The 25,604-nt window shown below is 42.3% G+C and overlaps 1 protein-coding gene and 1 long non-coding RNA gene across 3 annotated transcripts in view; both read right to left on the bottom strand.

The window, feature by feature from the left end:
* The window catches only part of DOP1B (DOP1 leucine zipper like protein B), a 51,953-nt gene extending 31,097 nt beyond the window's left edge, over window positions 1-20,856 (bottom strand). Inside the window, exons 1-6 of one of the 2 annotated variants that reach the window (XM_068179516.1) lie at window positions 20,785-20,856; window positions 17,908-18,074; window positions 4,760-4,941; window positions 4,440-4,610; window positions 2,483-2,672; window positions 1,129-1,227 (exon numbers count right to left, since the gene is read on the bottom strand). In XM_068179516.1, coding sequence (XP_068035617.1) covers window positions 1,129-1,227; window positions 2,483-2,672; window positions 4,440-4,610; window positions 4,760-4,941; window positions 17,908-18,045 — 780 coding nt within the window. In that variant the 5' untranslated portion in view covers window positions 18,046-18,074; window positions 20,785-20,856. Of the gene's footprint in view, window positions 1-1,128; window positions 1,228-2,482; window positions 2,673-4,439; window positions 4,611-4,759; window positions 4,942-17,907; window positions 18,075-20,397; window positions 20,542-20,784 lie in introns of those variants that run through there. The other variant, XM_068179514.1, reaches the window with a different exon arrangement.
* Window positions 1-25,604, bottom strand: part of LOC137468135 (uncharacterized) — a 232,988-nt gene that overhangs the window by 31,097 nt on the left and 176,287 nt on the right. The window lies entirely within an intron of this gene.

The following is a 25,604-nucleotide window of genomic DNA, read 5'->3' as shown; positions in this document are numbered from 1 at the left end:
TGGCTGTCCAGTGCCCCCAGGTCCCTTTCTGCCTGGGCACTGCCCAGCCACACCGTCCCCAGCCCACACCACAGCAGGGGGTTATTGTGGCCAAAATGCAGGACTCAACACTTGGATTTATTAAACTTCATCCCGCTGGGCTCTGCCCATCATCCAACTGTTCCAGGTCTCTCTGCAGAGCCCTCCCACCTTCCAACAGAGGACACAGCTCTCAGCTCAGTGTGGTCTGCAGATTTTCTAATGAAAGGCTCAACACCCTCATCCTTGTCATCAATAAAAAAACATGACAATCTCAAGGGATCTGAGAAAAGTGGGATCATGGAGTCACAGCATGGGAGGGACCTTAAAGCTCATCCCATTCCACCCCTGCCATGGCAGGGACACCTCCCACTGTCCCAGGCTGCTCCCAGCCCCAGTGTCCAACCTGGCCTTGGGCACTGCCAGGGATCCAGGGGCAGCCCCAGCTGCTCTGGGAATTCCATCCCAGCCCCTGCCCACCCTGCCAGGGAACAATTCCCAATTCCCAATCTCCCATCCAGCCCTGCCCTCTGGCACTGGGAGCCATTCCCTGGCTCCTGTCCCTGCATGCCCTGGAAATTGTCTCTCTCCAGGTCTCCTGGGGCTCCTCCAGGCCCTGCAAGGCCACACTGAGCTCACCCTGTAGTTTCTTTTCTCCTTAAGACTTAAAAGCTCTTCCTTCATCCTAAACACTACCTGTCCTACAGGGAGGTGTGGAAACAATAGGAACAAATTTTGTTTTAAGTAAGATTTTCTCCTCTGGTCTTTACCAGAAATAACTTCATGTGGACAATTCTACATTCTAAAATCCTACTTGAATAAACTTCATATGTTTTCCACATGAGCTGCTCAGGCCTGAATAGTTCAAGCACATTCCAAATATCCCCCAAAAGCCCCTGTGAAATAATTTCTTCAGCCTTGGAAGCTGTAAAGACTCTGAGAAGCAGCAGAGTCTTCTCCACTCCTCAAATTGATGGGGCAAAAGAAATCCCCAAATTCATGGATTTTAAAGGTTCAAAATTCAGCCATTTGGCAGTAGCAGAGGTGGCAAGCTGGGCTGCTTGCACAGAACACACCTTCCATGGGAAAATCCCAAAACAGTCCCCTTACCAAAGCTGTGTAAAATGGGAAAAAGAAGAGGATTGCTTCCAGAGTGTTCCTCTGCACAAGGACATTGGAATCCAGCACTGACACGCACAAAGACTTTATCTGGAAAAGGAAAACACAACCTTCTATTTGATTTTGCTATCAAATAATCACTGGTAGGAAAGGAAGAAAATTTGGCTACCTATGAACAATATCTTGTTTAAATAAGAGGATAATTACAATTTAACTCCTGCACCCAAACTGAGTTAAAACAAACTTTTGTGGCTATTAAAAAATTGGTAATATTGGGTTTGTAAGAGTACAGAATGTCCAAGAGTTACAAGATGTAAAACCTCCAAAAATGTATGTATTAGTCTAATTAGCCTTACACTTATTCCATATACTCAACACAAATTACTCCCTACAGAAGATTTCCATTTTACTGGAAAAATAAAAAGACACAAAATTCCAGAACAGCAAACACATTGGGAACTGCACATTAAACACTGAAACCAGAAAAGCTGCTCTTCAAATTAAATGGATGGAGCAATTTCAGAGCATGAACTTTTCAGTCTCAAAATATTTTTAATTGCATGGCATCCTAATCTGATCTAGAGAAGGCTGGGATTATGGGGCTGTTTTAGGTTACAGGATGTGGCTGGGGCTGTGTGTTCTGTTCCCATCTGTCAGAGCTGGGGCAGTTCTCTGCTGTTCCCTGGGCAGTTCTTTCTTTATCTCTCCCACAGCCAATCCTCCCTCCAGGAGATCTCTTCTGTTCATGGGCCATTAATTACTAATTATCTTCTGTTCATGGCCAGTGAGTGTCCCTGCATGGCTGAGAAAATTCCATCATCCCATGGGGAGATGCTCCACCCAGGGGAGGAGCCAAGCATTCCTACCTGGATACAATCTGACTTTGGGAACACCACAGCAGCCTTTGCCCACTGCATTCCCAGAGGAGCAGCTTTCTTCTCCACTGCATTCCCAGAGGAAGCCCAGGCCCATCTCCAGCAGCCCTGGAGCTTCAGAGGAAAACTCCAGCCTTGTGCAGGATCCCTGCTCCAGCAGAGCCACAGCTGGCACTGCAGGGCTGAGCCACCATGGGATGGGACTGCTGCCACCACCTTGACCCACAGTCTGCCAGGGCCTGTTCTGACTCTCGCAGTGGTTTGGGTTTGTAATATTGCATTTGTATTTTAATTTTCCAAGTAAAGAGCTGTTATTCCTACTCCCATATCTTTGCCTGAGAGCCCCTTAATTTCAAATCTATAATAATTCAGAGGAGGGGGTTTACATTTTCCATTTCAAAGGAGTCTCCTGCCTTCCTTAGCAGACACCTGGCTTTTCAAACCCAGACAGGAGTGTAAAATGAACTTACTGTGAGTTTATAATCAGTGCCAAGCATGAATTTCTGCTGTTTGCCAGAGAGTTCCCTGTTGATGTGGCTGACTACGAAGAGGGAAGCAGGGAGCCTGATGGATGGGCTGCCCAGGACACTGCCCCAGAGAGCTCCATAAAACACCTCCTGGCCCATCAGCAGGGACAGCTTCACCAGCAGAGCATCTGTTCTGTACACAGCCAGAGAATAAACCCTTTGTTAGCTGATATGCTACCACAGAAATGGAATTATATAGAGCTGATATAATTTATTCAATGTTTTGCAGCTTTGTGTTGTCAGTATTTCCCTTTATCACAGAATCTTGGGAAGGTTTGTGTTGGAAGGGACCCAAAAATCATCTCATTCCACCCCCTGCCACAGGTAGGGAACATATTCCCCTATCCCAGATGGTGATGGATGAATCTCATTGTACAAAAAAAATCAAACTCACTCAATCCTTTATCACTGAAACAAAGTCTCTGTTCACACACTGGAAAATTCTCCAGGAAATATCTGCAAATATTTAGCTCTGACCAAACAACTTCAGCACCTGTGATTGCAGAATGTTTATTGTCAGAGGTGTGAAAGGCTAAATTGGAAGTCATTTGAGCAGATGTTAAAATCTGAAAGCCAATTTTGTCAGTCTGGGAACTGGAGGTTATACTAAAAATTCCTACTTTCAAACCAACAGGGTTAATTTTTTAGGCACTGGATGAAGAAAAACAAGAGATGTGAAGTCCCCTGGATCCTGCAGTGCCCAAGGCCAGGTTGGACACTGGGGCTGGAGCAGCCTGGGACAGTGGGAGGTGTCCCTGCCATGGCAGGGGTGGCACTGGATGAGATTTAAGGTCCCTTCCAACCCAAACCATCCCATGGTTCCATGAGATAAAACAACAAATTGCACAAAGGACACCCTGAAATGAATTCCAGACCATCACACTGAAAATCCTGCGGCTGAAGCACAGTCCCTGCTCTGGAACACTTTGGTATTTTACCATAAAGGAGGAATTAAAACCTCACATGAGGAAGGCAAGATTGAGAAAAGAGGAAAATCCCAGCTCAGAAGAGGAAACACCCTCCCATTGTTTCCATCATTTTTTTCCCGTTTCTTTATTAAAAAAATCCCTCAAAGCAGTTTTCCTCTTCCATTTTCTGTGTGAGTGCACAAATTCAGGGAAATTTGGAGCTGGAAATGGTGTCTAGGCTGAAGCACAACCTCAGCACTTTGTTCACTTTCAGGAACAGCAGGAGACGGATTAATTTTACTCCTCAATATTGAAGGTTCTGAAAACACTCAGTGGAGAGCCTCTCATGAAAAAGAATTGAAAAATAACCAATCTTCTGACAAGATATTCTTAACCCAGGATCATTGCAATGAGTAAACAAAAGAAAAACTCCCTCATGTAAATTGGTGTTTCACAAAAAAAACACCCGATTAAATTAATTTTTACATAAATATTTGCCAAGATTTATGAAATATATGTCAGATCCTGTTTGTTCAAAGAGGAAAATGATGCCATCAAAAATAGGGCAAGAAGGTGTAAAACCAGAGGTGAGATATTGGAATTTACTTGCAATTCCCATTAACTCCCTGCTCCATATTTTTGTCAGATTATACAGAAATATTGGAAAGAATTCAGCTGCTCTCTCATGTTACAGAATTCAAAGAAAATTTATCTCCAGAGCAGTGGTTTGGGGAGTCAGGTGAATTATTTAGGAGTCAGAGGAGCTTTAAGAAATTTTTTATTCTTTTCTTTCAGGATTTCTATTTTTAAGCCTCCTTTTCCTCTTCTCTTCTCCTCCTGGGATGAAAATAGAGAGGAAAGGGACTTTTTATTTCAGCATTTTCCAGGTCCCACCATTCATACCCCTTTAGAAACTCTTTTATTTATAGAAATCTGACAGAAATTTCTTGAGAATTCCCTAGAAAGCCATAAGATGGAATAATTAATGTTACCTGTCATAAATTTCTGATCCTTCTTCCAAGCCAGGCAGCAGCCCAATTACAAAGGCCTGGAGACCAGGCAGGAGGGATTTTTGGAGAGGGAGAAAATATTTCTCATACAAGCCAAGGAGAACAGGTCTCACTGACATTGCTGCATTTGCCAGCAGAGGGAACAAACCAGAGCTTTGAATCCAAAAGAAAGACAAAATGAGAGTTAATTTTAATAAATTGAGATGGTTATGCCCTAGAAAGAAAAAAAAATTAAATGACCTGTACAAAAATAAATCCTTGATGAGCTGGTTTTGTGCCTTAGAAAAAAAAATGCAAATTACCTGTACAAGAATAAATCCTTGGCAAGCCATTTGGTGCCAATGATTTTAAAGATTATTTCATAGGTTTCTAAAGCCTTTAAGTGCACCCCACTGGGCAGGGCTGGGTGCAAGCACTGGGATAATCTTTTACTGATGATCAATCTTCTGGGCAGCAGAGAATACTTCAGGTTACTCTGCAGAGCCTGCGGGAGAAAGGAGAGGAGAAGAAATAGTTATAATGTGAAATATAAAATATCTAATAGCTGTTTAATTAAGGTTCAGGAGAATACTGGGAAGAGTTTGAACTCCTAACTGCATTTTGTTACAGCAGAACTCTGCAGCTGAGTTTTCATTTGGGATCAGCCATGGAAAATTTGGAAAAGCCTGGCGTGAGTCTGCCTAGAGGAGGGAAAAGGGAGTCAAGGAACAGGATTGGGACAGGGCATCCAGCTTATCCCATCTCCAAGGGGAAAGGGAAGTGACAAGAAGAGCATCTTAGCTTTTAGGGAATAAAGGAAGAATTCAGGATTTCCCTTTCCTCAGAAATTCTCCCTTCATGGATGGAATCATGGAATGGGTTGGAAGGGAACTTAAAGATCATGTTGTTCCAACACCTTCCATTGTCCCAGGGTGCTCCAAGCCCTGCCCAACCTGGCCTTGGACACTTCCAGGGATGAGGAGCTCACAGCTTCCTTGGAAAACCTGTGCCAGGGCCTCCCCTCCCTCACAGGGAACAATTTTTTCCCCAATACCTGAACCAAAAAAACCCCAAACCTTCCAAGCAAAGCAGAGATGATGAAGTGGGATAAAGCCTCAGCTCTGGAATTCTCTGTGGCTGCATTCACTGAGTTGGATCACTCACTGCATTCATGCGCAATCAAAAGATGTTTAGGACAGGAAATACTGAAATAAGATTTGCTGCTGGGCAAGGTTTTAGGAAAAAACCTTCCTGGGAAAGGTAACTCCTTTCCTTGAGCCACCAGAGCATTTCAGCAGGGAAATAAATCACTTTTCTCAACAGGTCAGAGACAATCAAAAAGAAAATTGTCAAGTCAAGGGCACTGCAGGCTTTGCTCAATGGGCAAACACAAACAGATGTGCTGGGGTTCTGGCTGCTGAGAATTCCAGACTTTCTGTGCTGCCAGGCCCTGACCCCCAGGAGAACACGGCACTGACCTGAGGCCCTGGAGAAGCTTCCAAAATTCAATAATAAAACTGAGATTATAGGTGTGGAGTTTGAACAGAAGTGTGTGATATCACAGGGTGGGAAACTCAGAGTTTAAGGGTTTAGGATGCAGCAATAGATATAAAGCAAGATGGAGGTTTTAGGGTGGAGGCTGCTCCTTCTCCTTCACCTCCTTCTCCATGGGTTTGGGTGGTTTTGTGGAATTGGATAAAAAAGTCCCCATTGCAGGCACGGGTGGTTGGGTATTGGGTTAAAAGTGAAAATAATTGAGGTGTCATTTCTTAATTGGACAGTTGATCCTTAAAAGGCCTTGGAGAGAGAGAGATGGGCTCCGTTTTTTACCTTGTTGGAGTAAAATACTGTAGAACTCAGGGTTTGTGAGACTGCGACACAGATAAGAAATAATAAACATCTAATTCTGAACATGAACTGTGGTCTCAAGTGCCTTCAATCCTGACCTCAACAGAGGTAGAAAACGAAGCTGAACACCAGCAGAGATGTTCCAGAGCACGTGGACATTTGGGATGTTTCCAGGATCAGGCAAATTCTTGTCTCTTCCCAAAATGAAATCAGGGTTTTAGCCTATGGAATTATTTTCAACTTGAGGTTCTTCTGTTTTGCTTGGAAAAGCAGCAGAAAGGGGAATAAACGTAAAGCAGGTGGCTTTTCCCTGAGCACTCCTCAGCAGGAAAGGGAGGAGATAAAATCCTTTTAGTGAGAGCAGCTGGCAGGAAATTTACCCAAGGAGAAAAAGAGGTTGGGAGTTTATAACAACAGCAAACAGAAATGCCAGCCCATCCTGGCAGACACACAGATGTCACTTAGAGCCACTTCATTTCCCTCCTCCTCCCACCCAGCACGGGCAGAGCTGCGATTAATGGATGATAAAAACCTGAATCCAAAAAGAAACCATTATTTCACCTATTTGTGGAGTTACTTTTTTTATACCTTTGATATTTGGGCCTTTTACTCATGTGGTACATGAGGAATGTTATTTCAACACTAGAATCCTTAAGAGTTGTAAGAACTGTGAAGATTTCTGGAAAGCTGGACCTTGGAACTTTCTATTTATATTGCTTGGCATGTATTTGCCCACACCCTCTCTGTATATTTAGAGATATAAAAGGAGTTAATTACAAAAAGCAGGCCAGTGGTAAATTGTGCTAATTCGCCTGTGAGCAGTTTTGGGAGGAATTTGAGATGGGATTTTTGAGTTGGTTTTGATGATGTGGTTTATTTTTTAATTTTTTACATAGGTAGGAAGGGTGAGTTTGGTTTACATTGTTACGGTATGGTTTAGAAGGTTAAAAGACTTTTAGTTATAAGACTTTTTAAGGAGTTATTGACTAATAAAACACTGTTCATAAGGATATTTATGTTTTTGACTTAATTTTAAAGTATTTTGTTTTATGGACTCATTCTCCAGTGTAAGTTTCCTTAGTTAATTATAACACAAAAACTCACAGTATTGTATTTTAAATTCTTTGTTTACTTTTGTAATTATTTTTTTCTATACTTTAAACTTTAAAACTATAAACATTTTTTTACTTAAACGTGGTTTTGTTTTACATTATAAATTTACATTTTCCCTTTTAGCACCTAAGTTTGGAAGCTTTTTCCAAGGTTTCAGATTAAATCTTGTGTTTAATTCTAAGTTTTGGTTTACTACAGGCTCAAAATTCTGAGAGTTTTTTGTATTTCGGATTCTAACAGCAAATATTTTCCCTCTCAGTGTTCAGACTGAACAAACACCATCCTAATATTCCAAGAGTTTGAATTTAAAAACATGGAATTATTCACTGTTTATTCTACAGAGCATCAGCTCCACTACAGCAATAATGGCACCTCAGCTTTGGCTCCAACATTTCCTAAGGATTTGAAGGAAATAAGAACTCCCTTCCCCAAACATCAGGGATAATGATATTTAATGATAAACGGAATATTTAGAATCCTGGAATGGCTTGGAAGGGAATTTAAAGATCATCCAGGGATGGGCAGTGACACCTTCCACTATCCCAGGGTGCTCCAAACCCCATCCAAAATCCCTTTGGACACTTCCAGGCATCCCCAGCTTCTCTGGGCACCCTCCCAGCCAGGAATTCCATCCCAATATCACATCTTCTTGAAAATTCCCACTTGTCCCTGATAACTGCCACACCAAAAGAGATCATACACTGAATTTGATGAAAATTGTGATAGCCAATGTGGTGGTTTTAGTTTGAAACTGGGTGGAAATATTAATTTTGTGTAGTGGTTTTGGTTTGTTAATTTAAGATTTCTTTAATTTTAAGATTTTTTGGTTTGATGTATTAAAGAGTGTGGTATGTTTTGGTGCTGGTTAATTACCTATGTACTTATTTTTTGTTGTGAGGTAGGAAGATAGGATTAGGAGAAAGGTAAAGTAGGTTTAAAACTTTAAAAGGGTATGAAGAAAATTTTATTAATAGTAACTAAAAGAAAAAGAAAAGTAGTAAGAAATAAAATAAAGCTTTTGGAACACTTCTTTTTCTCCTACAATCTTTCTTTTTTTACTGATAATGTAAAGAAACAAAATTTTAATTTTTTTCTTAGTTTACTACTTTCAAAATAGTCTTTATTTAGTTTACTGAGGGAGAGAAGTTTTTCTCCACAAGAGGAAAAATCAGTTCTCTTGTGCGTCTTAATTAACTAATTAATTACTCCTGGGGGCACAGGATTACTTTCACAATTGGAACAAAGAAAAGAGAGCCGTGGTCTCTCTATTTTTACCTTGGGTGGCCACAGCTGAGGGTCTTGTTGGGCTTTCTCACTAGGAAAGTTGGCTTAGTGAGCAGGCAGATGTCACCTCTCTGCACTCAGTGCCCTGCTCGGTGACACTGGCACTGCCAGGCACGCAACACTGCAGAGCCAAGCAGCAACAGGCTTCTGCTGCTTGCCCATGGACATGGTGCTGGACAATTCCCTTTTCCTGACCCAGAGATGGGGCAGCTGAGAGGTGGTTTAAAAACTTCTGTTCCATTTTCAATCTCATGAGAAGGTGAGACAATACAGGTGTTATAATTCATCCCATCACAGTCAGAAGCCAATTATTTATTAATTACAGTACACTCTAAGTGTTTCTTGGCCTATCAGCTTTATCCACACCATGCTGTAAATGCCTTAAAGCCAATTATCTAAAATTACCGCTAGTGGGTCTCATTGTAATTCATCTTTCATTCTAATAAGAATATAAATGGGCAGGTGGATGACCCAGGCAGGAAATATGGATGTCAGTGTTTTAAAGAGGTTTCAGCTTCATTTTTCAGTGAGAAATCACTTTCATACTTGGATAAAAAAGCTGCTGGGGTGGAGGGATGTTTAAACTTAAAAATTAAGTTTAAACTTTTAAACTTAAAAATAGCTGCTGGTTCAGTACAGGTGGGTTTGTCAATGGAACAGGTGCTTTTAACATTATTTTTATATCCAAAATGCCTTCCTCTGTACTCAGAGTATAAACTCTATTGTACTGTAATATGTATTCAGAGTATTTATAAAAATAAATAATTCTATTTCTCCAAAGGATCCAGTCTTGTTTGCAAGGCCATCCTTGGAAACTTGGATTCCTCTCTCAGCAATGTCTGTCCTACTCCATGGCATTTCTAAGTCAGCATTTCTTGTCTCAAGGTTTGCACACAGGTGCACAGTGTGTGATCCTTCTGTCAGGCTTGGAGAATTCCCTACAAATTCATTTCCCACACATGGCTGCCAAGATTTTGAAGGGATGAGCTGCCTCAACCTTTCCTCACACTCAGAATCCATCCACACAAGCATCCACAAGCTGAGGAAGCAAGTAAAGGAATTAAAAGTTGAGAACTCAAATTGGATCAATGAGTTTTCAGACAGTGGGGGTTGACAGGATGGGTTTCACCTCTTGTTAAAGGAATTTTTTGGGTTGTAATCATTGTTTGTATCATTTTACTCATGTTTCCCTGTTAAGTGTCTACCGAGGTCCACTGGGGAAGTCTTCACGGTAAGAAAAACCAGGGGAGTTGTGGAATCCTTTGGAACCTTCAGGGAAATCGCCCTGAAGGAATAAACCAGAGCTTCCACCTAGGCTGCAAGAGGAGACTTCCCCACGGAGCCTTGCAACACCATGATCCCTCCCAGTTCCTTTCCCCACGTCCCAAATTCTCGTGGTTTCTCCTTTCCCTGTTCCCTCACTGGCTGTGGTATCCCTGGTGGCCAGCCCCATCTTCCCTGCAGGGCAGTGCCCTTTGTGCCATCCCATACTTAACCTTGTGCACACCCCATTGTTTGTCCTTTGGCCCTGATTTCCCTTGGGATTGCTGGAACAAACCTCACTGGAACTGACCCTACAGAAGGCCCTTCTGCCATGGTGAGGGTGGTGTGCTGCTGTTACACCTAAAACCACAGCAGCAGCAGCAAAACTTCACACCAGAAACCAACAGTGTGTGGGTTTTGCTTTGCCCGAATTCCTCCCCAAACTTCTTTTCCACAGGAGATGCTTACTGGGAATCAGGTAGCAGCATCCACCATCCAAACCCCACGCTGCCACACCTGATCTCCAGCAGCTTCAGGGATTTCAAACCCCATTCCAACATTTCAGAAGGTTGTGCTTGTCCCAAGAGTCCTCCCTGCTGCTTTGTGGGAAGGTTCAGGTTCTTCCCAGCTTGCCCAGAATTGCAGCTCCAAGGATTTAAAAAGGTTTGAAAGGCATTCATTAGCAGAGGGATCTCCAAGTGTTCCCTGAAATAAGAGTGAGGTGGTAATAGACAGATTTTTAAATGATAATTAATCTCCTCCAGCTGACAGGCAAAGTTGAGAAGTTGGATTTTTAAATATCCTGAGCTTCCACAAGAGAAAAAGGAACAAAGAATCAGGAGCCAGGAATGCTGGAATGATAACTTTGGCTGGTAGAGGTGAATAAACTCCAGATCCCATCCCACACCTTTGTTTCCAACATGAACACCTGAGGGTGCTCAGAATTTCTCTGAAATTGGGCTATAAAAATACAGAATTGTCTACAAAAGGAAAACTTGCTATTTTTTGCACCTGTGCCTTCAAATTAAACCACAAGCACAGAGGGATATTTGCATTTCCTCAATTCCTGGTTTAATTCCTTCTGCACTAGAAATCTGTTAAAAACAACGATAAAAACTCCATGCAAATCAAGTAAATATTTTTATTTCCATCACTAGAATTCCAGGAAAAGGCAGCATCAATTTCTAAGATTATCTTCAATTAGGAAATACCTAATAATATAATTCATAATTCCTGTTAATATATAATAATATAATACGTAATTCTTGTTTAAACAACAGTGGTTGTGAGGAGAGCGGGAGAAGAAGACCCTGTGATTCTATTTTCCACTGATTCATTTTCCAAGTAAAAAAAAAATTCCAAACAGAGCTCCAGCTTCTATAGAAATACTCTGAATAGAATTAATTTGAAAATTGGAGAACTAATTTTAAAATTAGGAGGAGTTGGAGTTGTATTTAAAAAGAGGAGAAAAGAGGAATAAAATATCCCAAATACTGCATTTGTCCAGTGGGTTTGGGGAAAAATTCTGGGCTTTGTTTTTCTCTCCCCTCCAAACACAACAAGGATTCGGGGGAGATCGGGTTCACCCCAAAGTTCCTGAGGCAAGAAAAGCCTTCAGAACAAAAAATCCCAGATTTATTTCCTGTTGCAAGTTGGATTTTGAAAAATAATTGCTTTGAAATTGCAGAGTAAAGGTTAAAACTTGGATTTACAGAGTTGTGTTATGTTCAAGGATAAAAAATAATAATAAAAAATATATTAAAATAATTCATAATTTAATATTAAATACTTTTATATAGAAATTTTAATAATTTATATATATATAAACTTATTTGTAATATATAAAAATTCATATAATAAATATAAATTTTTTTACCCAAGGATAAAAAGCATTTTGACATTTATATAATAAAGATATAAAAATAACTTATAATTTAATATTAAATAATTTTATATATAAAGATATAGATAGAAATTTAAATAATTTTAATATAATTTATAATATATAAATTATATAATAAATATTAAAAATTTTATCCAAGCATAAAAAGCAGTTTTAAAGTTTGAAATTTATAGAATAAATAGAATAAGTAAATAAATAGAATAAATAAAGAGAACAAATAGAATATATAAATAAATAGAATGAATAAATAGAATAAATATATAAATGGAATAAATAAATAGAATAAATAAATAAATATATGAATAAATATATAAAAAATAATTTATAATTTATATCTAGAAAAATGTAAGTAATTTATATATATATATATATAAATTCCTAGAATAAATACAGAAATTTTTATCCAAGGATAAAAAGCAGTTAGGAAGTGCTCTTTTAGAGCAAATAATACTGAAATTCCTGGATGGATTGGCTTGGAAGGGACCTTAAAGATCATTTTACTCCAACCTTTGGCATGGCAGGGACACCTCCACTGTCCCCACGCTGGCCTCGGGCACTGCCAGGGGTGCAGGGGCAGCCCCAGCTGCTCTGGGAATTGTCCTGGATTGCAAGGCAAGGTGTAGCCAGCTGTTAGAGGTGTGGTGTTATCTTCTCTTCATTGGGCACTTTTCCTTATCTCTTCCACAACCAACCCTCAAAATGATCTTTAATGTCCCTTCCAAGCCAATCCATCCAGGAATTTCAGTATTATTTGCTGTAAAAGAGCACTTTCAAACTGCTTTTTATCCTTGGATAAAAACTGCCAGCTGTTAGAGGGGTGGTGTTATCTTCTCTTCATTGGGCAGTTTTCCTCATCTCTTCCACAACCAATCCTCTCTCAGGGGAGACATCAGCTGATAATGGGCTATTGAAAGTGTTGGGGAGGATGAAATAGGAAAGCCTTATAAATATGATTGCCTGGCAAAAGATTTGCAAAATACAGAAACTGTAAGTGTGACTGAAATGAGAACAAGCTTTGAGATACCAAACCTTAGTTACTAAACAACTAGAAAACAATAGCACAGCCAGCTGAAGGCAATCCCCCTTTTGATTAAACAATGCCCTCTACCTACAAGGTCCAAGGGTCAGAGGAAATGTTCTGCCTCACCCCTCAAAATGTTCATCCCACACCTGTAACCCTCCCCTGAAGCATCAGTATCTGCAATCCCATTGGCCCAAGTCTCATTCCGTGCCCACTTTGAAGCCCCCTGATAAGGTGTGCCTGGGGGACCGGACACTCACTCAACTCTCTCATGTCTCTCCTTGGGGACAAGCTGAAGTTGGCAGCTCCAAGCAGGACCCCACACCCACACCCTTTGCAACAAATTGCATATTCCAAGGCCTGACTGCAGAGATCTCTGGTCTCCATCCGCCCAGGACACCAACGCTCCCTACAGAATGTCACTGCGTGGCTGATGAGAACTGTAGCACCCCACTGGGAGATGCTCTGCCCAGAGGGAGGAGCCAAGCATTCCTACCTGGATACAATCTTGAGTTTCTGGAACAACCAGCAAGGCTTTTCCTGCACTGGAATTCCCAGAGGAACAGCTGCCTCCTCCACTGCAGGACTACACCCCTTTCCTACAGGATCACTGCTCCAACAGAACCACACCTGTGGCAGGCACATTCTTTTCTCTCTCTCTCAGGATTTTTTCATAGAGGAGCACAGAGGAAAGAAAGAGAAAACCATTTCTATTTCTGCTCCTTGTTTTCCCCATGTGGAATGGGTTTGGAGAATTGCTCACCTGGGGTGATTGCTTGGTTGGATTCTGGTGAGGATTGTTTGAGCTGATGGCCAATCCAACCCACCTGTGGCTGGACTCTCAGAGAGGGTCACCAGTTGTGAGTTAGTTAGATTTGGTAGTTAAAAAAGTAGGTTTGTAGTTTTAGTATCTCCTTTAAATAGTATATTAATGTATCATAGCATAGTTATAATAAAGAAATCATTCAGCTTCTGAACTGGAGTCGGACATCAGCATTTCTTCCCACCGAGTTCACCTACATTTACAATACACACCTGCCACTCCAGGATTCTACATAAATTCTATGAATTTATATATCTATTTTTTTTTACATTTTTCTATATATAAATTTCAAACTGGACTTGGACTGCTGCCAACACCCTGACCCACAGGGTGTCAGGTTGTATTCTGACTCTGTCAGTGTTGCTTTCATTCACTGCATTGTTTATTTTATCTTTTTATTTTCTTCCCTAATAAAGAACTGTTATTCCTGTGCCCATATTTTTGCCTGAGAGCCCCCCCTTAATTTCAAATTTATAACAATTCTGAGGGAGGGGGGTCTACATTTTTTTTTTTCTGTTTCAGGGGAGGCTCCTGCCTTCCTTAGCAGACACCTGACTTTCCAAACCAACAGAGAATTCTGTGCAGGGCCTCACCACCACAAATGTCAGGGATTTTTTAAAAACCACTCCTTTCCTTATTTCCTTACAAAACCAAAATCCAATATTTTCTACTCCTCAGTTATTCATTTTGCCACATCCCTACTTCTCGCCTACACCCAGAGTTGATGTTTATGGAAAACACATCACTATAATCTGAATAAAAAACCCTAATGCAAACTGAGCTTTTGGATTTTCCTAACTTCAGCATATTTTTATCCTCTTAATTGCCTGAAACTCCCCACACATGAATATTTTATATATATTTGCTATTTGTTTATACTTTGAATACAGTGGAAGGCGTTTTGGATACAAAAATAATGTTAAAAGCACCTGTTCCATTGACAAACCCACCTGTACTGAACCAGCAGCTATTTTTAAGTTTAAAAGTTAACTTTAAACATCCCTCCACCCCAGCAGCAGCTTTTTTATCCAAGTATGAAAGTGATTTCTCACTGAAAAATGAAGCTGAAACCTCTTTAAAACACTGACATCCATATTTCTTGCCTGTTTCATCCACCTGCCCATTTATATTCTTATTAGAATAAAATATGCATAATTTTGTAATAGTGGATTATCCTATTTATAAATATATTATTTTTATATCTTAGATATACACACACATATTTATATAATATATACATATATTTATATAAATATTATACTTATATAAATATAATATGTATTTAAATATTAGACCATAATATTTATATTATATATTATATATAATATATAATATATTATACATTATATATTATATATTTTATATATATTATATACTATATATTTATAATATATTATAAATACAGACTATAGTTAAATATTATAATATTTATATTCTAATATTTTGAGTCTTTATATAATATTTATATATTTGCATCTGCCCATTTATATTCTTATCAGAAATATTACTTTCCACTGGTTCTCATTTCCCACAATGATCTCTTACACCAACACTATTCAAAATAACCCCCCAAGATCTTTCCCTTATAAGTTTGGGGTGTAAAATAAATGAGCAAATTCTGCCAATTCTCTCATGCTCACACCTGGTACCTGCAGTTTTTTAACTCTGAAGGGGAGATTCATCTCTCCTGACCTCAGAAACCCAAAAATCATCCCAAAAAAGGGGGTAAAACTACAGCAACTCTTCAGGCTCCCCATAAACCCCACGAGGAGCACACACAATGTTAGGACAACATTCCTCTGACCTACTTTAAGCAAGAGATGAGTCACAAAACAAAAAATAAACCCCTTTATTGCTCTGCCTGCCTCAAAGCAATCCAAGGTGAAGCTTGTCTGGATTATTGTCAAGTCACATGAAACTCATCTCCCTTAAATGATAAAATCAAATTTCTGCACATCTGCAAACTGAGCATTCAGATGTTGATTCCCTGGCTCTGCAAGTCACCAGAAAATATTATTTGAAGCTGTGGAAGCAACAGAGGAACTCAAAACCAAGCTCCAGTTTATCCTGAGTAGAATTACTGAGGTTGGAAGAGATTTTAAGATCATCAAGGAGCAACAGAGAAGCAGCAGAGTTGTTTCTCTTCACCAAGCTCCATTTTTTACCTCATTTTTAAGGGATATTTTAAGGGATCCTTCCTTGTCTCTTTTGCTACCTCTGACACCAGTTCTGTTGGAAAACATCAAAATATTCTTCAAGAATAGTTTAAATATGCTTGGGTTTAGGTCAGTCCCTGCTGCATCACTGATACAGAAATCACAGCTCTGAAACAGAATATTTTATATTTCTGAAGGACATCTACATCTTGCTTTTTCCAGACCTTGGATTACCTGGAGGGTGATGCCACTGAGCTTTATGAAAATAAGAGAGTGTTTGTGTCTCAATAGGGCCTGCAGGAGAAAAAGTCTCAAAAAATATTACACCCATGTGGTGTAAGGCTGATTTCACACTGCTCTGGAAAAGAACTTCTGAACTTCTTGACTTCTTGTGTTTTGTGCTTGCCTTTCTCAGCATTTTCATGGGTGATTGATCTCAGTTATCCCTGCACACAAGTGACCCCCAGGATCTTTAATAGAGCCACGTGTAGATTGTAAAAACAGTTTTATCACTGATCTCCTTCCTGCTCATCTACCTCCACCACTGAGGTTTTCCTGCCAGAAGAAGCACCCTGATAAAACTCAACAATAATATTTATATTTGAGGCTGTCAGAGACCAAGTAATCCCAGGAGTTCAGGGAATGGTTACTTGCTGGAATCTGAAATACAAAAAACTCAGAACTTTGGGCCTGGAAGCCAAAGCTTAGAATTAAACCCAGGATTTGAGCTAAGACCTTGGAAAAGGCTCCCAAGCTGAGGTGCTAGAAGAGAGAACATAAATTTATAGTTTAAAGCAGAGAAAGATTAAGCAAAATAAAAGAAAGTTGAAAATAAGTTTAAGATATTAAAAAAATAAAAGTAATTGCAAAAGTAAACAAAGAAATTAAAATGCAGCACTGTTGTTTTTTGTGTCATAGCATAATTAGCTAAGAAAGCTCACACTGTAGTCCATAAGATGAAATACTTAAAGATTGAGTCAAAAACATAAATATCCTTATTAACAGTGTTTTATTAGTCAATAACTCCTTAAAAGTCTTTTAACTAAGGGTCTTGTGACCTTCCAAACCATACTGGAACAAGGTGAGCCAAACTCACCCTTCCTACCTATATAGAAAATAAAAAAAAAAAAACCACATCATCAAAAACAACTCAAAAATCCAGTCTCTAAGTCATTCAAAACTCCTTCAAAAATCCCCATAAATCCTCCAAAAATCCCCATAGCTACTGACATCTTATTTTCCTTCCCCTGCCACATCCCTCCTGGTTTTCAGACAACAGACAGGGATGAACACTGGGGATGATTTGCTCCACCAATTCTTAAGCTCCTAAAAAGATTAAATCCATAAAACCCCATAGCAGATGGGCTCTGGATCAGCTGAAAGCTTTTCCTTTGGTTTCTGCTCTGCTGCCACAGATTTTGGCAATTCTGTACCTGAATAAGAGCTCAGGTGGGTGCTTAGTGTTCATCTAGGTCAACAAAAAAGATCAAAGCCTTCCTCTCACTCTAATTATTTCATATTTTCCCTTTGGAGAAAAGCATTTTGAAGGCCTCTGGCTCTTGATGGGAGCCAAAATCATGATGAAAAACTGCAGGCAGAAATGTGAAACTCCTGTTCCAAACCAGTATTTCTGTCTCTCTCCATGGTCATACAAAAACCACCAAATTTCCCGAAATCTGAGGGGAGGGCACAGCCAAGGAAATGTGACTTTTAAATAGAAGTTTTGACTCAGAAAATATTCTAAAACTTCTCGTTTCCTCTTTTCTAGAAAAGCTTTTTAGCTGTTCTAGAGTGAGGGTTTCTTTGACGCAAAAATTAAATTAATTAAATTAAATTAACTTAGCAGCATAAGGACAGCAAATACCATTTGCAGGAAAGCTCTTTTATATCTATGTGAGAAATCCACCAGAATTTCTCACCTTTATATGAAAAATACTGACTTAGCTCCTTCCATTCTTTTTCTTGAGTGAATTTTCAATTTTTTTCAAGTGCTGGAAGTGCCAGAAAAGTTCACACCAATACGAATATCACAAATAAATTACAAAAATTCCCCTCTGTACCTTATTGAGCTTGCCAAGGGAAGAGATCAGATCTGCCCATTCACTGGATGATTCAAAGTTCCTCAAAGCTTTCTCAATTGCTGAAGAATAATTCCTGTATCTGTAATCTCCAAGTAAATCCTGCTCTTCTGGATCCATCTTGGCAGCTCATAGCAAGGTGGAGCCTCCTGGAAAACTCAAACATGCAAAGGGTTACAAAAGTCACCCAAATTTCAGTTCTGCCACAGCTGAGATAATAAATAAGGAGAAGCACTGCCAGCACAATAAACAGGTCAAAATTTCAACACAAAGTTAAAAATAATTGCCAAAATAATTTTGACTTCCCACTGCCTCTCCCAAAAGATTTTCAGTCACTTTTTCCTATTTCTGGAAGGTGTTTTTCCCATTCCATACACAATAACAAGGGGGAGGATCCCCAAGTCTCCCTCCAAGGAGTTGGGGAGCTGGGAATTGCCTTCAGAACTCATTCTCTGTGCTGTGCTGTGTCACCTGGAGCCTGGAATGGGGAACATTCCCTGTGCAAACACAGCTTGCCAGGGGAATCCTGCTCCAGGCCTCTCAGCCCTCAGCAGAAGGAGCTCTCAGAGCTCTGCAGCTCCACTTGGCAGCAGCACGTGCTCAAGTGCAAGTCCAAGGTGTTGTGCCAAAATGCCAAGCCATGCATTATAATCTTCCTGTATTTCAACAAAACAGGAATATAATACAAATAAAATATAAAAATATATTTTTATATATAAAGATCAGCTGTTCAGACTTGATTTTCCTGTGTTTTGCAAGGCATTTAGGTTAAAAATTCAAATATACCTGGTTCAGAACAATGGAATCCAAGCATGGTTGGATTTTCCCTACTTAAAAAACCCTTCCTTGTCTCCTTTGCTACCTCTGACACTAGTTCTGTTGGAAAACGTCAAAATATTCTTCTAGAATAGTTTAAATATGCTTAGGTTTAGGTCAACCCCTGCTGCATCACTGATAGAGAAAAGAAATCACAGCTCTGGAACAAAATATTTTACATTTCTGAAGGACATCTGCATTCAGACTCCTGCTGTTAGGACACAAAAATAAACCCAAGCCATCCTCCACATCCTTTAAAACATTAAATATGTTGTAATAAACAACTTTAACTCCATCAATAGAAGGGATTTGGTAAGAAACTCTCAAAACCAGAAAAATGCTGGATAAAATGAAAAACCAGAAAGGATTTTAAGTGCAGGTTGAAGCCACCTTTGCACTCCCCTGAGCAGGATTGAGGCATTGCCAATAAAAGCACTCCGTGCCAGCCAAGCCAGATCCACCTCCATGGAAAAATAAAATTATCACACAATGTCATCAGGGCTGGTTTGTTGGTTTGTTTAGCTACAAAGAGGGTTTAATTTTGTCTTTATCAGGATGTTTGCAGTGCTGCTCACAGCAGAGAGAATGAAACCAGGGAATAACATTTCATTCACCTGGGATCCAGCTCTGCTTGTTCCAAAAAAAATAAAGTCAATCCTCCCATAAAACCCAACAAAGTGGAAAAGCTGCAAGATACTGTCAGCAAAAATTTGGAGTAATCTGATACAAACACTGGGCAAGGAATGGAACTCTATTTCCCTCATCTCATCTATAGATTTTAATCATGGGATTGTTTCTACTCCTGAGGACAAAGCAGGAGCTGGAAGTTTTTCCAGCAGCTCTCTGCCAAGTCAGGGCTGCTGCCACTTCCATGGAGAAGAGATTTGTCCGGGTCACTCAGAATCAGGCAGCTGCTTTGCTGACAGGACACATCAGCTCTCAGGGTATTTCACCTGGATTTTTGCAGTGAAAAGAAAGGTAAAGCAGGGATGGAAGTGATGATTTAGTGTGGATTGATGTTCCTGCACCTCAGCTGCCAGATGTCAGCAAGGCTGGATAAAATCCAATAATCGGAATAAGGCAAATAGATCATGTTTGTGCTTGGACACAAAGGCAGGAAAATAAGTAGTAACATAAAATAATTAAAAAACCCATACAAAACCCACTTGCCAGAGACTTTTAGGCACGTAACCCAAATCCCAGGTCACAGACCCCGATGTAAATAAGCATTCATCACCTTCCACCACTGATGCCAGGCTCCTTTCAGCGGGCAGGACGAGGAGCGACGGCCATAAATTAAACCAGGAAATTCCACCTCAGCCTGAGGAAGAGCTTCTCCCCATGGAGGTGGCGGAGCACTGGGACAACCACGGAATATGCTGAGCTGGGGAAGATCCTTCAGGATCACCCAGACCCTCCAACAATCCCAATCCCTGGCAGCGCTGTCAAAACGCTCCCGCGGCTCTCGGGAATTCGCCGGGAATGGCCGGAGCCGTTCCCAACCCGGCTGTGTCACCTGCTCCAGGTGAGGCAGGGCTGGGCTGGGCGATCCCCTTCCAACCCCGGGATCGCGGCATTCCGGCAGCGCTGCCCCTCAGCCGGGTCCCCTCCCGTCCCTTCCCATCCCTTCCCGTCCCTTCCCCGCCACCGCCTTACCTGCGCAGGGCCCCCGCAGCTCCCGGGGCCGGCGGCGGCGTGTGGGGAACCGGGCGGCGGCGGGGCGGGAGCGGCTCCCGCAGTCCCTATGGAAACGCGCCCTGTGGAGAGCCGGCCCTGTGGAAACGTGCCCTATGGAAGCCGTGCCCTACAGAAGCCCGGCCCCATGGAAGCGCACCCTATGGAGAGCCGGCCCTGTGGAAGCGTGCCCTATGGAAGCCCGGCCTATGGAACGCCGCCGCCCCCGCCCGCGCCGCGGGGCCGCACCACCGAGCTCCGTGCGGGGAGCGTCGAGGCACCGCGGTGCGGCGGGGCTCCAGCTGTGCCCATAAGCCGAGGTCGCCGGCGATGTCGCCCGCTGTCGGTGTCACGCGCTGTCGCTGACACCTTTCTCCCGGTGTCAGCCTCTGTCGCGTCGCGACACGGCCCGCAGCGCGTCACCTGCCTCCCCCCACTGCAGGGAGATGGTACAACCCGGCGGCCGCCAGGGGCGATGAGCGCCCTCTGGCGACGCGGGCGGGGACGGCGCCTCCGCCCCGGGAAAGCTCCGGGATGCACCGGGAGAGACCCGGGATGCACCGGAGAGAGTCCCGGGATGCACCGGAGAGAGCTCCGGGAAGCACCGGAGAGAGACCCGGGATGCACCGGAGAGAGACCCGGGATGCACCGGAGAGAGACCCGGGAGGCACCGGAGAGAGACCCGGGAAACACCGGAGAGAGCTCCGGGATGCACCGGAGAGAGCTCCGGGATGCACCGGAGAGAGACCCGGGATGCACCGGAGAGAGACCCGGGAGGCACCGGGAGAGCTCCGGGATGCACCGGAGAGAGACCCGGGATGCACCGGAGAGAGACCCGGGATGCACCGGAGAGAGACCCGGGAGGCACCGGGAGAGCTCCGGGAAACACCGGAGAGAGACCCGGGATGCACCGGGAGAGCTCCGGGAGAGAGACCCGGGAGGCACTGGGAGAGCTCCGGGAAACACCGGAGAGAGCCCCGGGAAGCACCGGAGAGAGACCCGGGAGGCACCGGGAGAGCTCCGGGAGGCACCGGAGAGAGACCCGGGATGCACCGGAGAGAGACCCGGGATGCACCGGAGAGAGACCCGGGAGGCACCGGGAGAGCTCCGGGAAACACCGGAGAGAGACCCGGGATGCACCGGGAGAGCTCCGGGAGAGAGACCCGGGAGGCACTGGGAGAGCTCCGGGAAACACCGGAGAGAGCCCCGGGAAGCACCGGAGAGAGACCCGGGAGGCACCGGGAGAGCTCCGGGAGGCACCGGAGAGAGACCCGGGATGCACCGGAGAGAGACCCGGGATGCACCGGAGAGAGACCCGGGAGGCACCGGGAGAGCTCCGGGAAACACCGGAGAGAGACCCGGGATGCACCGGGAGAGCTCCGGGAGAGAGACCCGGGAGGCACTGGGAGAGCTCCGGGAAACACCGGAGAGAGCCCCGGGAAGCACCGGAGAGAGACCCGGGAGGCACCGGGAGAGCTCCGGGAGGCACCGGTAGAGCCCCGGGAAGCACCGGGAGAGCTCCGGGATGCTCGGGGATGTGAGAAGCACGGCTCAGTACTGAATACTCGAATCCAAGCTTGTTGAGGGATGCAGTGCAGCGGCGGGCGCTCGGCCATTTGCCACAAGCACGATGGAACCACGTGCTCTATTTATGCCCTACAGGGCTCATGCATATTCATAAGAGCTCATACATATTCAAACGCCCCTCCGAGTTCAGATGCTCTCTGCTTGGTTTGAACCTTTGACTTGTCTTCATGCCGTCTCGTAGGTTAAACTAATATATTTTATTTCTTCCTGTGGCTCCATCCTGTTGTGTTTTCACTCCCTGATAACGAGGCTCAATGCATTCTTATTTTTTTCAGCGCTCTGGTTGCTGTTTCTGTTATCTTGTCTTTCAGAGAAGATAGTCCCCGAATCTGGGAAGTCGCCCAATTAGTTTTTACACCTTTTCATAATTCTACAATATTATTTTACACCTTTTTCGGAGTTAGTGACATGAAAAAGCATTTCAACCCTTCACAGTCTCTATTTTGCTACGGTCTAAGGTAGTATATATTACACTACTATGTGGATTTAGGGAAAAAAAAGCATTTTGGGGGAATTTTTATGGTATTTACGAGAGGTCAGATGTCGCATTTATAGAGGGCTCCCATGTAAGGAGCCATCTGTTTGCTAGGAAGAAAGTGATTGTGCTGGAGGACTTTTAGTCCTGTGACAGCAAAGCAAAGGAACAAACCAACCAAACAAAATCAAAATACCCATGGGATGTAAAATACAGGATCGTGCCCAAAAAGGATTCATACAGTGCGGAAACATTATTGAACCTCAGTTTTTCTTCCCCTTCCCTTTTTTATTTTTCCTTTGCCATCCCTTTCCCTCTTCCCTCCCTTTTCCCCTTCCCCTTTTTTTCCTTCCCTCTTTCCCTTCTCTCTCTTTTGATTCTCTTTGGGATTTTGTTTGTGGTTTTTTTTTGGGTCTCTTTTTTTTAACATGCAGACAGAAAATCCTGGTTGCTCAAAGCAGCTGGGGAAAAAAAAATCACGGGAAATGCATTAATTCAGTTATTCAAGGTGAGAGAGGAGAAACTGTTCAGATTTGGATTATACTGTTTCAGTGATAAATTACATTAAGTATTAAGTAACTCATTAAACATTAAGTTACATTACATTAAGTGCAATAAATATATTAAGTGTTACATTAATATACTGTTTTCCTTTCTTGGCACCACCTGCCTCTCCCCTTCCTAGCTAGATTTTAGGAATTTAACCTTTCCAAACTGCAGTGCCACCAGTTCAAATTTCAATTTCTAAATTTTAGAATTATTCTTGGAAATGCTGGTCAGAGCTTCTAAGCATGTGCCTGACTGAGCAAAGAATTTGTATTTTTGAGGATTTCCTTAAGACATAACATTCATGTCCTAAAATATGGTGTATTTTTTAGGATGTTTTCCAATTACTTTCCCAGGGGGTAGAGCTGGATGATCTTTAAGGTCCCTTCCAACCCAGATATTCTGTGATTCTGTGGTAGTGACATGCCATGAAAAGACCAGTAAATCACGTGTAGAAGTGTAGTACAGGACAACAGCCCATGATTATTTATTTCATTATTATTATTATTATCCCTTAAACTTCACGCTCAGCAAGGCTGCCAGAATCTGAGAGCAACAGAACAATCCCCACACAACAGACCTGGGAGAGAAGCGGTGGAGGCAATTTAAAAAAAGAGAAAAGAAATAAAGAATTGATAAATTTGGGTTGGACAATGCAAGTTCTGTGCAGAGCCCCAGCCTGGCGCAGCCCTGGCACTCTGCCCCATCCCAGGGCACATTCCCTCTTCCAGGGGCAGCAGGGAATGGGTGCAAACTCCTTCCTGACTCACCTGCCTCCTGTTCCCTCTGCTTCTCCTTCCCTGAGTCCCCCACCACAGCTGCAAAACATCCGTGTCCCGCCCTTCCTTCTGTTCATCCCACGGGAGGTTGTTAAAAGTGACCTGATAATATTGGATTTGCATTTATGGATTAGCTTTTGCATGTTGTTATTGATCAGAAGTATTTAGGTGTGTGTGAGTTTGTGGGCCCCGAGCTGGGCAACTCCCTGGGGCTCCCCTGGCAGGGGAGACCCTCCTGGAGCAGTTCTGTGTCAGGAACCAGAGACGCACTGGACTTTTTCTGTCTGCAGCTTCTGTTTATTGTTATCTTATCAAAACTTCAGCACGCCGTCTGCACCAGACTCTGCGTGCAGGAAAACAGCACAAAAATGGCCAACGACCTCGTGTTGCAAGGCCTTTTAAATCTAATCAAAAACTGAGCTACCCAATTAAGAAGTGACTCCTAAATTATTTCCCTTTCTACCCCAATAACTGACCCCTAAAGACCCACAATGCGGATTTTTCCACCCAATTACAAGACACCACCCAAACCCAAGAAGAAAGAGGAAGAAGAAGGGAACTCGGGCCAACACCGTGTACCCTCCATCTTGAACCCATCTAGAACCTACTAAAAATCCTAAATCCTAAATTTCTCACCCAAGTCACACACTACACCACTCTCTACAATCTATTTCACACTTTTGTGGTTTCTGGTTTCCCTGGAGGCTTTGGAAGTTTTCTCCATGAGTGAGGGTCAAAGTCAGTGCTCCCCTGGGGGTCAGGACAGCCCAGAGCAGACAGAGAAATATTCCCGGTGCCCTGGGTTTCCACAGATGTGGTGCAAATTGTAACTTTTAAAATAAATATAACACAATATATAATATAATATAATATAATATAATATAATATAATATAATATAATATAATATAATATAATATAATATAATATAATATAATATAATATATATAATATAATATAATATAATATAATATAATATAATATAATATCCATCAGCTTAAGTACGTACTGTATAGCTCATAGAAATAGTAGTGTAATGAATATGATATTTATGTGTTGTTTATAGGAATAGTGCTGTGATGGATGTATTGTACTACAGACCTAGCAAAACATAAGATGTAAAAAGGCTTTTTGTAACTGAGAGGAACAGAGTAAAGCCATCCAGGGACTGACCTCTCTGAGTGATAACAGTGACACAAGAACCTGGAGCCTGGCGAAGAGCTCCTTAACTCCTCTTATCAGAAAAGTGTGAAACAACAGGGATGAAACCACGGGAAGGAATAAAATTTATTGACTCGATCTCAGGATGTCATGCAGATAAGGCAGGATGGGAAACCTAAACACGAGGAGTCCCTACAACACCAAAACTTCTCGGGAATATTTAACTAATGCATAAGCTAATGAATATGCAGGTAACCCCAGCAATGTAACTGTATATAGAGAACATGATTTTAAGTTTTTTGGTGTGCTCTTTGGCTGTTCATCAAAAGCACCCCAGTGCTAGAAATATTGTCCTTTCTTTATCCTATTATTAAACTTCTAAAAATTCTAAGGAGTGAACTCTGTTTTTCACAACTCTCTTTGGGATCAACACCCCCTGAGGGATGGCAGTGACTGTCCAGCCATCACCTCCCACTTTGCCTCCTCCCCCTGACACAGAGGAAGTTGGTTTTAAAAGAACTTAATTTGAGGATTTGAAACGCACTGAAGTATCAGAGAATGGTTTGGGATGGAAGGCATCTTAAAGATCATCTAATTCCAGCCCCCTGCTATGGGCAGGGACACCTTTCACTGTCCCACATTG

This window comes from Anomalospiza imberbis, chromosome 2 (genome assembly GCF_031753505.1).
Source record: "Anomalospiza imberbis isolate Cuckoo-Finch-1a 21T00152 chromosome 2, ASM3175350v1, whole genome shotgun sequence".
NCBI lineage: Eukaryota > Metazoa > Chordata > Aves > Passeriformes > Viduidae > Anomalospiza > Anomalospiza imberbis.
The sequence above is the reverse complement of the archived record's forward strand: the minus strand, read 5'-3'. Positions and strand labels throughout refer to the sequence as shown.